This window comes from Sinohyriopsis cumingii, chromosome 2 (assembly GCF_028554795.1).
Source record: "Sinohyriopsis cumingii isolate HCF-2022 chromosome 2, ASM2855479v2, whole genome shotgun sequence".
NCBI lineage: Eukaryota > Metazoa > Mollusca > Bivalvia > Unionida > Unionidae > Sinohyriopsis > Sinohyriopsis cumingii.
Window position 1 is genome coordinate 95,615,626 of NC_142962.1, and position 15,880 is coordinate 95,631,505.

Consider the following 15,880-nt stretch of genomic DNA (forward strand, 5'->3'; position numbering starts at 1 on the left):
TGGCTAAAAAAGGGAGACAATTTTATTAAACTACATGCATTCATGTGATGTGACAGAACAGAGATTATGTTAGGGCTGTTCCAGTAAAACATACCTGGGACTCAGGGAAGGTACTTTTCTCACCCATCGATGCAATTTAGAATTTTCTTATTATTTTAATGTCAGTGTTTGAAATCAAAGCACCATGGCATATATTTTTTTAAAACTGCCTTCCCTCAGTAATATCCATGTTTAAATGGAACAGCCCTTATGAGTTTTGGTTTCAAATCAGGAGTATTTTCACCAACCTGATTTTCAGCATGCAAATGGACAAAAATGATGAACAACTGATCAAATGTTATGTTTTTTTTTATTAAAATATGTACATCATCTCATCACATGAGTTTTTCTCAGTAACATATAACACTGTCCTTTTAGGTAGCACAGGCATTCGCAGCCTTTCTTTGTAAATCTTTACCTGGATCATATTTGTAGCAATCCTCATCACTGCGGATCTCAACACTTCAACTGCCTGTTGGGGTAGATTTAGGTTGTTGACTACCGGCCAGAACTACCTATGATTGGTGCTATCTGGGTGAAAATTTTGGAATTCCTCTTAAAATAAACTTTACAAGAATGTTCAGAATGTGTATTCATGTTCCTTTGAACTTATTACAAATGTTTCCAGCCATTATTGAACCAGCCATTATTGAATTTCATGCAACATTCAGGTTGTTTAGGTTATGGTGTTCTAGCTTTGGGAGAAAATGCATGCTCAGATATCTTGACAAACTTCAATACCAAAGCCAAACTGACCTGGTTCATGTCACTTGAGCTCTTTAATAATGACTCATCCAACCATAAACCATTAAACTTCAAACTTTCCCTCATTACTTCTGATCACACATAGTATATTTCATCCCAACAAACTTTAAACAATAAAGACAAATCAATCCTGCCAAAAGAATCCAAATAATAGTGTTTTCTGTTGCTGTGAATCATTAGTAATTCAACCATATTCCCTTCCCATCTTTAATCCTTGTCAATTTACTACTGACCACACATAGTACAATCCAATGATTATTTTAGGTTCCTGTCTGTAGAATTAGAAATTAAAGTATCATCCTTACCTGCTTAAGACAGGTCAGTCACATGGTCACAGAAAGCCTTAGTGAAAATATACAAAAATGGAAGCAACATGTATTTTAAAAAATTCAGGTTTTGAAAAATATAATTTTGGATATGCAAATTTTGATTACTGATGGGAAGGACAGGAGACACCTCTCAACCTACAAGAAAATCTTACACACGTACATCCATTTTCAGTTGTTAATGCCATAATTACATAAAAAGGAGAAATCTGATTGCCTGTAAAGGTAAATTATACTCTTAATGTTATAGGTGCACTCCAGTTGGCAGTTGTTTTTTTATCTACTAAGGATTCACAAGTTCTAAGCATCAGTCTACCTTCTAGACACTCAGCATCCCTGCATAAACATATTGTTTTGATTTATGAATAGTTTGCTTACTTTTAAATTAATGTTTGAGAAAAATTGAGTTTGCACAGGGCAGTACTAATCAGAATGCCTAATGCCTAGGATGAATTCAAGTTTGGATCGAACAAGTGGATGACAGCAATAGTTTAGTCATGGAGAAGTACACTTCTTGAAAAACAACAAGTCAAAATTATTGTTTGCATGGTTGACTTTTTTCAGCACATTAACTTCCAGATCAGCATTTTCTCTCTATCCATATCCATGCTGCATAAAGTCCTGATTTTGTTTTTAAATGATTCCAATATTGCGCAGAAAATTTAAATTTCCAAAACTTAAACAATGCTTGTTTGCAGACACATAAAGGCTTTTATTTTATAGCAATTAGAATAATTCAGTGTTTCAACTAAGCATAGGTAATTCAATCAATTTGTAGTGATTGTGTCCAGGGTCAGATTTCTTCATAACTACTGGCAGTAAGCCAGATCAGTAATAATGTGGTTCATTCAAGCATTCAAAGTAGCGAAAGGCTTGAGCCTAAAAATCCCACTTGTCACTTTAATCATTCCCCCTCCCTTCCTAATTTATTAACATATTAAAATCCATTCTCAAATTCATATGTGGAATGTTTTATGTTTTCTAAAGTCCCAAGATGACACGAACCCTGGTTTAATCATAACACATATACATGAAGCAAATTCCACTAACTAGTGGAAAGTAGTTTTGTAGAGAAAATGGTTAGGTGACAGTGTGGATAATCTAAATGAGTTAAGTACATTTTTGAAATGGAAGACACAGACACAGAACACTTAAGGTGGAATCCAGACAAGATCTCTGCAAAATAATCTGGCTCCAACATTCAGCAGAATTCATTCCACTAAACAATTATATTGGCTGCTGATACTCAAATTCTGCTGAGTTTATATCAATACAGAGCTGCATATAATATTCCTAAAAAAAATCGAATAATAATTAAAGAAATTATTATGTGGAAACAAAAAGTGGCTGGGTCCAACAATCAGGGGCAATAACTCAGCTAAATGATGATGCAGACAGAATGTTGACAAATCAAAGTTAAACTTGGGCAAATTGTAATCAGTATAAAGTTGCATAAAAAGGGAGTTATTGAGAAGAAAGGAAAAATGATCAGTCTGACAATACAAGGCCATAACTCCACTACAATACCAACAATCAAATGAACCGAATCTCATTAATATCAACCTGCCCAATAAATTCATTTGAAATTCAATAAAGACTTGTTCATGTTTAGATAAAATAGCAGGTGGGTAGGACAATCAGGAGCCATAACTTTGCTAAATGATAAAGAAAGCTGACAAGTGATCTCTGTCAAGGATTCATCAATATCAATCTGCAAACCAAATCTGATTTGAATCAGTGTTCTCTCCAATGAGACAGAAAAGGGTGGCATAAAAATGATGTCATCTTTGGTGGTGGTGGGGTCTTTCCTGTTTCTCTGATCTCTCATCAGACACAAGATTTGGAAGAAAGAGGATGAGACATATGATTGTTTCTCAGGAGAGTAGATGTGCAGAGAAAGGCATCTCTTTCTACACACTGCAGATTCACAGACACTGCTATAGCATTGGAAGTGTTGAGATGCTCTTTTATACACACCATATAAGTGACTGACTTCAGAGATTGCCCATCAGATGGAAAGGTTCAGGCTATGTTCAAGCTGGTGAAAAATGGCCAAGTTGACCATGGATCCTATTGCTATGAAATTCCAAACTAAATGTTGTGCATCAAGGAAGGACTTTTGGTCCATACATACAGAGAAAGGTTTGGGCATTTCCAGAAAGGTCTGTTGACACTTGCTTCATCAAACTAACCCTATTCACTATGACACTGACAGTCTGGGACTGCTACTGTTGGTCTGGGAATGGGGCATCAATCTCCAAGACCAATTCATAACAGAATCAGGACTGGTGATATTTCCATAAGTCTGGTACTCAGAAATGGGAGATGACTCACTGATTCCAATGTAAGTCATAAAAGATACTGGAATCAGAGCTGGGGCTGGAACAGACAATCAAATGTAGGTACTATCTATGCCTTAAAGTCAATAATGGGTATACCTGAACACACATATTTAAGTTGTAGATAGAATTCTGCTAGATATGGTGTGGTCTGTAGTTGACATCTGGTTGTGAAAATCTGGTACTTGCTCTCCTAAAACCAGACTTGCATATTTGGGTGTACCTATCTTACCATACATATATGATTTGTCTAGCTGTCCACCCTACACTAATAATGACCAGGATTACTCAAATTTCTTTTGGACAAGCCAGTTTTCTGCCTTCCAGGATTCAGTCAAAGGACACTATCATCATGCACTTCTTCGCTCTCTCAAATGTCTTATCTAGTCGTTTGACAGTGTCAATCTCTCATAGATCCTCAAAGCAGCACAAGCACAAATTACATGTATGGTCTGAATTGCACCAAATACAATCTGCACAGGCTGAGTGATTGTCTTCAGCCAGCTTAGACAGCTTTAACACTTCCTACCCCAACCTGACTATGGAAGAGTATGCACATCTGCTCCAGTAGTGGATTTGCAAGGAGGTAGATGAACTCACTAATGTTTTATGATTGGTAATGTATTTGAAGAAACAGAAATAGCATGAAACGTATACCTGAACACATTACACATACATAAACTTGCACATAATTACAATAGTCATAACCACATAATTACAGATGTTACCCTTGCTAGATTCTAGCCTAAGGATTAAATAATGAAAATTGCAGAAAATTATAATAAAAACAGAACAAGTAAAAATTTTGTCAGAAAAAGTTAATGAGAATTTTTTTTATACAACCCAGTTGCAACTTCTGACACAGAACAACTTTCAGCTACTAGTCAGTGCAACAACTACATTATAAATGTTCATTTATTTCAAAACTTGAGTTGTGTTTTACATTTATGAGCATAACATAAAGAATGGTTTGTAATTAGTATGGCTGTTGCAATTATGTGTAAATAACAATTTTGTTTTTATATAAATGTGTACAAAAACTGAGCGGTGTTTTTCATTTTATGAGCATAAAATTAATGTTTTGTAATTAGTAGGGCTCTCACATTTAGATGTGCAAATATCACAATTTAATGTTGTCTTATAAACATTAAAAAAAAACTACTGAGTTTTTTTTATACTTTATGAACACAAAAATGGTTTGTAATTTGTGCAGGGCTGTCATATTAACAGGTGTAAACAACTGCATGTTGTCCTTAAAGCATGTACAAAATCAATCTTGTTTAAATATGTAAAGTATGTGACCCTTTTATAGTAAAAAAGTCTGTCATGCTGCTAAAAGCAAAATGGCTAACAAAATCTATTATGAAGTTTATAAATATTTTACTGTTGAAGAAACTAATTCAAAAAAGATTAACAAAATTTATTCAATAACCAATTAAAGATTTCAAAATTCTGACACTTTCTTCCAAGTCAAAAGGAAAGTGGAACAAGTGCACCATAAAACAAGCTATGATTTTTGCATAAGACCCCAAAACCCGTCAGAAAAGTGGAGGGGAAAGCTTAAATTTTGCATTCAGCTAAATTGCATATATGGTTTTCTAAATCATGTTTTGAATGTTCATGTTGATACATGGTAAATTATGATAAAGCTTTATGTTGTGAATGTTAGCATTGTAGGTCTTAACTATGAGTGCTTCTAAATCTTCTAAGCTTCACGTGCCATTTTTATTAATCAAAAAGATGGATGTTATGCCAGGAATGTTTCTCAAACAAATGCATAAAATTAATTAACTTTAGCAAACGATATAGTTATTCTTTATCATCAATGGTAAGGAGACTATGTATCAATTTGAATTTTCTTTCCAAGATATCCACCTTCATTATAGTCAACAATGAAAATAAAAATATAAGACTGACACTGAAAGAGATTCATTTAAACATTTACATTTTTTGGAAACTGTGACAGCCCATATGATAGACACCATTTTAGGGGATTTTGTTTTTCTTGTCAAAATCATGCACTGAATACAAACTTCAAATGTGGTTTTAAAAAGACTCTTGGAGAACCATGTACCAATACACACTTTTGTACATTTTCTACCATTACCTTCATGACAACTTTCATTTTTCTTCAAGCTATGTTTTTCTTTTTTGCAACCCTCTCAAAATCTAAAAATACAATTCTATTAAAGTCATAGACATCTCAGTAAAATGTCATTTATTGTTAACTTTTACTTCTGTATATTAATGTTTTATAATTCACTGAATCTTTTCAAGTAACTGAACTTAAAATAAATGAAACATGAAATTTCATACAAAGACAAATAAACATGTTTATACAATGCTAAAATCAGTTTGATACACAGGTGAAATGATAATGTCATGAAAGATGTCACAGGATAAATATGACATCATAAAGAATAAAGTCTGGAAAGTAACAGACAATAAAGCCAAGAGGTAGACAATGGTAAAATTCTCTTAATGATGAAGCAAGAAACTTCTGCTTAAGATTACTAGAGGCAAACTATCAGAAAGTTGAACAATGTATTTATTCCCCATAGGATATTATGACTGAATGAAAAATATCTTACTTAAATTTGATAGGAAATATTCCTGATGCAAGACATCCTAAGTACTAAATTTGGGTCTGTATAACAAGTATGCACCCAATGCAGACCAAAACATCCAAGTCCACTAAATTTGAAAAATGTAGAAAACTGGAAATATTATTCTAATAGTGCAAAAATATGCATATCAATGTTCATTTATTGATCTGAAGTGATTTTTACTTAAACATGGTAATAATGTTACTTATAAAAAAGTGAACAAGTTTACAAATGCATAAAAAAAGTAAAATCTTATAGTGTGTGTGTGTGTGATTTGGATTTTTAACGTAGCTTTAAAAAAAAATTCAGTCGTATCACTACGATGTCTGCAGTGTGGCAGTTTATAATGATGTCTAGCACTGAGGCATCATGCCACAGGCATGTAGCATGATGTCCCACCCAGTCACATTATCCTGACACCACGCCCACCAGTCCTAACAGTAACCTCTTAATACTGTGCACCGAACAAGGCAGCTGTTTGTACCATTTTTGTAAGTCTTTGGTATGACTCAGCCGGGGATTGAACCCACGACCTCCCGCATCCGAGGCAGACACTCTAACCACTAGGCCACCGGAGTGGTACAAATCTTATAGTAAAAACAAACTTGCCAATAAAATTTTATTTATGTACTTAAAGTGTTTGTTGCCTACCTGTGCTAACAAGACTTTTGTCAACAAAATTCAAGGCCCAAAAATTCCAACAAGTACGAAAAATAAAAATTGCTGCAATGACCTGAAAATCTAATGTGGTCATGAACATACGGAATATGCATAAGCATACAAATATGCTCGATGAATTTAATTATACTATTTATAGTGGTTTTTGCACAACCTTGCAATTAAGCTTCTCAGGATGGACATCACTAAATCAAAATGCACCCCCACAATAAGAAATTACTGGTGGGTACGTTCAAGTTTTATTTGGATAGGAGTGTTTAACATACCATTTGGTCTGTTTATAACAACCCCAAATAATGAAAAAAATTTATAAAAGCAAATAATAACTTTTTACGTTTTACTGAATATCAAATCAAAAATATTTCTCCCGTTTAAATGAAATTCTATTTAAAATAAAAAAATTTACATGTCCCCTTAGAGTTTCACTACATTTCTGTGATGTCCTTACGCAGTGATAGAACTGTCCTCTGGATCCCCCTGTAACAAATTTCTTGCCATCTGTATGCCAGGCAGCACTGGTAAGACTGTCCTCTGGTGAGTGGCTCATCTTCACCTTTAGTTCCTCAGTCTGCAGTGAGAAAATGGCTCAACCATTACTGCATGGCCAATTTACTAAAATTAAAAATTTTGGTGGACAATGGTGAAAATCAAAACTCACTTAGCTCTTCTTAATTTAAAACCATTAAAAAAATTAAATTTGATTTCCATCAATGAAGTCCTTCAATTTTTTTTTAGCAGAACTCACATACATGATATAATGGGGGCATTGTGGACATGGGTAATGACTTAAATCCCTCCACAACTATCTTCCATTTTTTAAAACAACAATAATACAAAAAATAACTCTATAAACAGTTCCTGAGCAGAAATAAAATCTTTTATGTGAGGGAAATGAACAATACATGATGGATATGGGTAACACTATATACCTCCTCCATGGATATTGGGGGGAGGCAAAAATATGTTACTTAATTTCTTGATGAAACATTACATGATAGATATGGGTAAAACTAAATGCCTCTTCCATGGATACAATGGGGGCAAGTGGCAAACAGTACATGAGCTTACCTCTACATTCCACAGCCAAAGATCAGAGCAGTCGTCTGGACCACAGGCTATAATGTATTTACTGTCTGGACTCCAGGCAATGTAGGACACACCATAGGAATGGTTCTCAAATGTTTTCTTGTGTCTCAGTTCATGAGTGTTCTAGTGAAGTAAAATCATCAATTTACATACTATATGATCTACCTGAATCATAAGGGAAAGAAAAAGATTAACAAAGAAATTGTTAAGTGCATGCTTCTTATACAAGAGAAAAAGCCTGTTCAATGAATCATTCCCTATTACTATGATGCAAGTTTACAAGATAATAGAAGATAAATTAGGGTGATGAACAGTATAAATGTTGGTTAAAAAACTCAAAGGAAATAAGACTGCACACAGGCTATATTTTAGAATAAATGTTCACTTCCTTCAAGAAATTTTAACTGCAAGTCACATTTCCTGTATCAAAACGTTCCTTCATGTTATGAACACTGAAGTGACAAACACATACAGGTGAGAGATCAAAACAACCTATCATAAAATGTTTTATGGTGAACCATTGCAAGAAATGCACTCAGAAAGGTCTTAGTCCTTTAATATGTAGAAGTGGGTTATATAAGTATGACCAATTTTAAATTTTGACTGCTGTATCCATAGAGATGGTTCTGTAGGAAGGAGGTTATTTGGCTAAGGTAGGTTTGTTCATATGGAACTTGTTATTGACAACATCATTCCATGATGCCTGCCATTTACTAAGAATTTTTTTATACAAGGTTTAAAATCAGTGTATGATTTTTTAAAATCAGATGGCTGTAGAGCCAAGGATTTTTTGCAGCATGGTCTGCTTCTGAATAAACTTCAATATGAAATGTACAGTTTGACCCCGCTATAGCATGCTCCGTTATAACACATATTGTAGTGTGGCTCCAGAAATTTCATATTCATGTATTTTTCTCATACGCAAAAAAAGACTTTCTTAAAAGTATGAACAAAAAAAGGTAAAAAGTTTATTTTCATTTGGAGGGAGAAGAGATCACTATGAATATTACAAGACGATCGTGGCATGGCTCCTGAAATTTTATATGTATTTTTCACATACACGAAACATATATTCTTAAAAATACGAAAAATAACGTATAAAAAGTTTATTCAGTGATCGCGTAGGGCTTTGCCAATGTTGCAAACTTGGACTTTTTAACCCTTATTGGTGGCAAAATATAACATCTGGTGGGTTTTTTTATTGGTGACATTGTTGGCTGTTTAAACTTGCATATACAACCATTGGTTTGGAGTGGCAAAATTCAGAGGCCTCATGAAAGGAAGCCGCAAACTGGATATAAAATGCACTGAAATTAATCTACTGTTACATAAACAAATTCTTTGTCCATATTGACAAACCATCTAAACAGTGCAGTTATATCACAATCTGCTTATCTTGACATCTAGCATGACTACTGTATGTTGTAAGATATCTGCTTTTTTGTTGCTGACATTTCTGGTAACGGAGATCAACCAGACAAGGCATTATTTTGTAAACTATCTTTCGTTGGGTTTTTGGCCGCTCGCTAGTAATTAATATATTTACAAAGACTGACATTTGAATGTGGATGGTAAGTAAAATTCCTCTTCTTTTCACTCAGTATTAAATCTTTCAGAACACTCACATTATCTGTAATAATCCCTGTCATCAGACCAGAACACCTGCATCTCTATCGTCCTTTGACCCTTTGTTAAACATCTGATGCATGCGTGGAAGGCAGCATCACGATGCTACCACAAATGTAAAAGAAATTTACTTACTGGTTTATTCAATAGGCAGGGAGAAACAGTAAATAAATGGTCCAACCAACGGCCCATTCCTTTTTAAAAATATACCCAGATAAAATAGTTTGCTGTTATTTCAAAGGAAACAGATTACATTTGAAGCACCAATTGTTATGAAAACATACTCAGCAAATGGAAATAAAATCAGTCTCAATCATGCAATACAATTATTTGATGTTGCTGCCACAATAAGAAATGGGCATTTGTTTGGTTCTCCAAAGCTGGCCTTTAGCAGTGACTTCAATAACACATGCACCCTTCAAAGAAAGCCGACTACAATCTTCAATAAAAACAAAGAACTTTTATTCAAAGGAAGTCAGTATCAAACTTAAATAAAAGTAATGGAATCTGATGGATTTTTGCATTTTCCAATGTGACTGGAACACACTAACAGAGCCGTGAAAGTTTCTTTTTTGTTGGGAAAAACTTTATGCTTACGAACACTACCAATGGCGGCTTAAAACACAAACCAACTTTTACCGACTTGGGACGTACTGAAAAGTAAATGTGCTTCTTCATTCCTTACTGGACTGTGTTATGTTTTTCCACTGGATTCAGACCAATATGACCTGTGACAAAATTATTGAATATTTTAAATGTGTGTGTGTGTGCATATTTTCAATGGAATCGCTTGTATTGTGGATTCAATATATATGATGAGATTCGCGGGTGAGTATACTGTGTTGATACTCTATTCGTGCTATACATTAGACATGTATATATAAACAGTATTCACATACATGTACCAATTCATGGTTATCTAAATAAAGTATTATATTTGCCATCTCTGTTTTCACTACATGTCTTATTTGTCATTTAATATGCATCGATTTAAGATGTAACTGTGCCAATGAAGCACGTATTTTACTGCCCCATTTATTACCTACCCCCCCCCCAGCAATTTTTCAGGGTACATGCACCATTTTCTTCAGCTAACTGACCTGGTTGCTTATAACATGGTTCGGTCTATAACACATTCAGGTTCTATGGCTCCCAACTACTGTGTTATAGCAGGGTCACACTGTATAAGCATTTCAGTGAATACAATGCTTGTTATAAAGTTGATGTATGAACAATTGTACAATAACATATATTATAGTGATAATATATTTGCATGTAAATTAATCTACAACCAGGTACTGTTAATAAACTGATTGAATGAACTGTGTTGTTTGGTCTCCAATGTTAAAAAGAAGCTGGCCTGAAGGTTATAAAACTATGAGTATACTTGAGATCAAGTTTTCATTTTCAGTCAATTGGACATGACATTACAAATGTCAGATTTTTGCGTTCAGCTGACCAATTAATTCAATCTGATTAAAATCAGATCTCCACTGTCTTATGTGAAGATCTGACAGTAACTCTTTAGGGATTATGTTCTGGTGACCCGTGAATTAACCAATGGAAATGTAGCTTTCAGAAATTTTAAAGTGAAAATGTTTGGAACATGTTGGTTCTCTTCAGCCATACTGCTCAATCTTCCAAACATGAAGATATAAGACTTCATCTAACTGGCTGACAAAATTAGTGATTATGGTAATAATATAGGTCACCATAATATGACACATATGCAGCAGCTATCAGATCTTCATCTAGAAAGCTGAACATCTGATTTTAATCAGACTGAAATGAATTTAAACTCAAACTCAGTCTTCCAAAGTTTTATGAATTCTAGACCAGACCTTTGAATAGGTATCCAACGAGTCAACTGCTTGCCTGCTCGTTTTAATAGTTCCATACTCTACAAATACTAATCTAGTGTCACACCTATCAAAGCCTTGCAGGCTGGTTTTCTGGTTTGAAAACCATGGTTGTAATGGGTACTACTTTATACATGGACTTGATCATTAAAACTATAGTTATGCCGTTAGAACCTTGTCCATCCCCTTTATGTGGCAAATTAAGATGCATTTTGTGTCTGTACAGAAAAAAGTTTAAAAAGATGGAATGAACAGCTTACAAGATCTACAATCCAGATCATAATAGAACCATTCTTTGATCCTGTTGCCAGCTTCATACCATCTGGAGAAAAACGACAGAACCAGACTTCATCACAGTGGTTGCTCAGAAGTTGGGTTGTAACTGATGGAAATTCTTCTCTGAAATAATACCAATAAAAAAAACATTTAGCTTATCTTAAAAACAAATGTCCCTCAAGGGAACTGATGCTTTACTAGCTGAATTGAAATTCCAGAAAATCATGAAAAGTATATTTCTCCGCTCATTTTATTATTTTTAACTGCAAGTATTGAAACCATCTCAGACATTCTTAAGAAACTCACAGTGAAATACAAAAATTCAAGCAACAACCTTTGACTTTAAACCCAAGAGAAGTCAGGTCTGGTTTTCAAACCAATTCTCAAAAGTGCAGATAAGTATGGTGCTTAGAGCTGCAAAAATTTTATTCAGAAAAATAAAATATTGCATGAAGTGTTTGAACTAAAAGACCAATGTCAATGCCACCATTTATGCAAGAGTGACAAAATAGATTGAGATCACCACTATGGTGGCATCATCAAGGTCAGATTAGCACCATTTTCATTCAGAAACAGCTGCGTCATGTTTTAGTGAAAACTACATGGCAGTGCCACCATTGCAAGAAAAGTAGTGATAATAAGATTTGTTCTGATGGCCACTATGGTGCCATGCCGGAGGTCAGAGCAACTATATATTACTATATTACTAAAAGTGTTTGAATGAAAACATTCAGGAGAAGTAACCATATAATGAATTTCATGATGGCTGTCAAGGCAGTCATTTCAGAGGTTAGATCAGCATTTTTTAAGCTAGGAACAACTACATACTGCAATAAAGTAAAGCCTTTTCTTGTATTTTTTATTGTCAGTATGGCCTTCTGTTTTGAAGGAAGTAGATGTTACATAATCTTTCAAATAACAGATCACAATGGCTTCTTTTAATGCAGGACCAATTACATAGTGATAAGAGTTTTTCTAACACAACCATCAATTTAAGAAGAGTAGTGTTAAGTTGTTAAGACAGTCACCATAGCCATCATGTTGAAGATCTGATCAGCACATTTTTCTGTAAGATCAACAAAACATTACAAGTCTTTCCATAAAACCCATGTCTATATCAAGCTACTGAAGATGGCAACCAAGGTGGTCATATTGGAGGTCTGATCTGCACCATTGTAATATAGAACCAATGTATCATGTGATATTCATGTCTCTATGACAAAGATTTTCAAGCTGGCCAACATCAAGGTCTGATTGGCAGCATTTTCATTCAGGATCTAAATTAAGTATTTCTGAATTAAAATTGTTCAAATTTAATGCTAAATTATATTTCTGGACATTTCTTTCATCAAAAACTGAGTTGTTCCTTTTTTGATCAATTTGACCTAAAAATTAAATTACCATAGTGGCTCACAGTCCAACTCTGAAAATGACATGATAAATGAGGAAATTATAAATCAAAAAAAAATTTTCTTTAAAAAGACAGAATTTATCTTAAATATTACATCTACATTTCCAAATTTAGTGGCCACTATTGCAAACATGACTTTGCTTAACCAAGTAACAGTTGCTTCCTCATTGGACTTTACCATTTAACGCTGTAGTCACTGTGCAATATGGCAGGCATAGCGAGCATTTTCACCTTAATCAAGAATGAACAGTCTGTATTGATGTTATATGCTTAAGTTATTTTTATATTAAAATGAACTTCATATTTTCTATGGCATAATGTCTGGAGCAACTGACTCTCCGAAAAACCTGCAGGACATTTGTTAATGCACATGACCATCAGACTTTATTCTTCATAAATATCAAGTGCAATGGCAGTTTTCACAAATCTGGAACTTCTGATCAGAATAAGTTTCAACCCATGCCTTAATGTGGGATCTACATCTATATACAGGATGCAAAATATATTTTTTTTATCTACTCATAAAACATACCACTAATAATAACACTCCCTTAATCACTGTACATTCAGATTACAGTGGAAGGACAGATGTATGTACAGACACACAGAGATAGATGGACAGGGCCATCAAGATACATACACCATGATTTCCAATTTAATGTGGAAGAAGAACTGTTTGTCTTACAACAATGAAACTGGGAATCCAAAAAGCTAACTATTACATATTAAAGCGCCTCTTCTGAGCTACTGAATTTAACCATGGCTAAATCATTCCCTTCCAGAATTTGAAATAAAGCTGACCCTGAAATGGGTCTATTAAAGACTTTATGGAACAGCATGAAGAATGAAATGAAACTCCTTTGCACTGATTTTCACTGCAAGCCCCAAAACAGTCCAAGTGTAACCCACACCGAACCCCACACTGGGGCTGCTGTCAGAATTTGAAACCTCAGTCATTACTAGTATTTGTGAAACATAATACTGTACTGAACATGATCAACCTCCCTTGACTAGTAAAGCTGGAGCTGATGTTACAAAGAAGTGACCATAGTATCTATGAAAAGGACTTTAAAAAAAAAAAATGTTTCTCAGAGAATATTCATGTTTGGAACTTAACTTCCATCACCTTCTAGTAGAGCTCCCATAGAAAGACACAACAAATCAGACTTTTCCTTCTGCATACTAAGAAAAAAGAAACAATTAGATGAAACTAGAGTGACACATCGGCAAGGATGCTCACATTTGTGGAAAAGTGTAGGGGGCTAATCCATAATGTAACTGGACATGTGTTTCGGAAGGAAGATAGTAACAATTAAAATTTCCCTTCTCCACTGAATACATTAACCAAGCACATTCAAATTAGATGAATAGGTACGAGAAGGAAATGCATGAGCATCCAACAAGATCCTAAACTGCTGGGTAAGACCATCATTCTTAGAAAAGATGCAATCACTATTAAAGTATGTACACTTTTCCCTTGATAACTCATGCACAATGGGGTACACTTTTCCCTTGATAACTCATGCACAATGAGGTACACTTTTCCCTTGATAACTCATGCACAATGGGGTACACTTTTCCCATGACAACTCATGCACAATGGGGTACACTACTTTTCCCTTGATAACTCATGCACAATGGGGTCCCAAAACAGTCCACAGTGTAAGTGAGGGTTTGTGTTACTGATGGACCTTTAAATGATTAAGAGATGGTCATCAACAGTGGGAAAAGGTGGGGTTAAGTGGTTGGATACTCATCTAATAATTGCATTGGAGTAATTGTCAATAAATAGCTTTTTCTTATAAAGTCCTTTGCTTTACTGTATAAACTACCTTTATTTTCAATATATACAATCTCTGAAAGCTCAGTTAAAGCATTATTCCTGATGGTTTTAATGCACATCACATGTACACCAGCAAAAACAATGTGTATTATGTCACTGATTTTTGGCATGTAAATATTTATACATTCAATGATTGAAAATAAAACAAGGTTCTTTTTTTCTTTCTTCAAAAATGATATTTATTTATAAGAAACAAAACACTGAAAAACATTTTTGTATTGTCATATTAGTAAAATACTGATGCAGTGATTTCAATGCAAGTTAAAGTGACATTTCTGATCCTCTTTGAGCAAACATGAGTGTAAATTTAGGAAATTTTAATTCACTGTAGATTTTGGAACTCACTTCTGCATAATGAACCCTATATATAAAACAGCTATTCATGCACTTAGTACAATTTTTTGCTTAATTCCGTTGCTGTTGTTGATCACACTAAAGTATGATACTCAAGGTAGAAATAGTTAACTAAAATGAGTTAACATAACTATGAACACTAGCTCTTTTGTGGGTAAGATTTGCATGCATTTTAAAATGCCCTTTTAGCTGATTTGCTACAAAAGATTAATGAACACAATACAATCAAGGCAAACTTATAACTGACTGTAACAATGCAACCAAAACTTCCAATAGTCAGAAATCAAAACAGTCTGTACTTAATTAGGTTCTCACAGAAATGCTCATAGGCATCACTGGCCACTACAACCTGGCCAATAAAATTGTTCCAAGGCTGCACCAGTTGTGCATCACAAAGGTATTGAGAATATTATATTATAGCTTGTTAACTGTAATATTCTATGGATTTAAATGACAGTAACATGGGGAAAAACATGTGTACAACCTTTAAATATTTATTGTGATGTTACATCTGTAGTACATTGTGATTGCTGGATTAATGCCAACTTTCTTTTTTGCTAAATATATATATATATATATATATATATATATATATATATATATATATATATATATATATATATATATATATATATATATATATATATATAAACATAATCATAATGTATAATT

General features: G+C 34.0%; 1 protein-coding gene across 1 annotated transcript in view; it reads right to left on the bottom strand.

Annotated features, from left to right (window-relative positions):
• The window catches only part of LOC149805416 (WD repeat-containing protein 26-like), an 89,675-nt gene that overhangs the window by 36,601 nt on the left and 37,194 nt on the right, over positions 1-15,880 (bottom strand). Inside the window, exons 7-9 of the mRNA XM_089949977.1 lie at positions 11,585-11,723; positions 7,822-7,962; positions 7,202-7,321 (exon numbers count right to left, since the gene is read on the bottom strand). Of these exons, the coding sequence (XP_089806103.1) occupies positions 7,202-7,321; positions 7,822-7,962; positions 11,585-11,723 (400 nt within the window). The remainder of the gene's footprint in view (positions 1-7,201; positions 7,322-7,821; positions 7,963-11,584; positions 11,724-15,880) is intronic.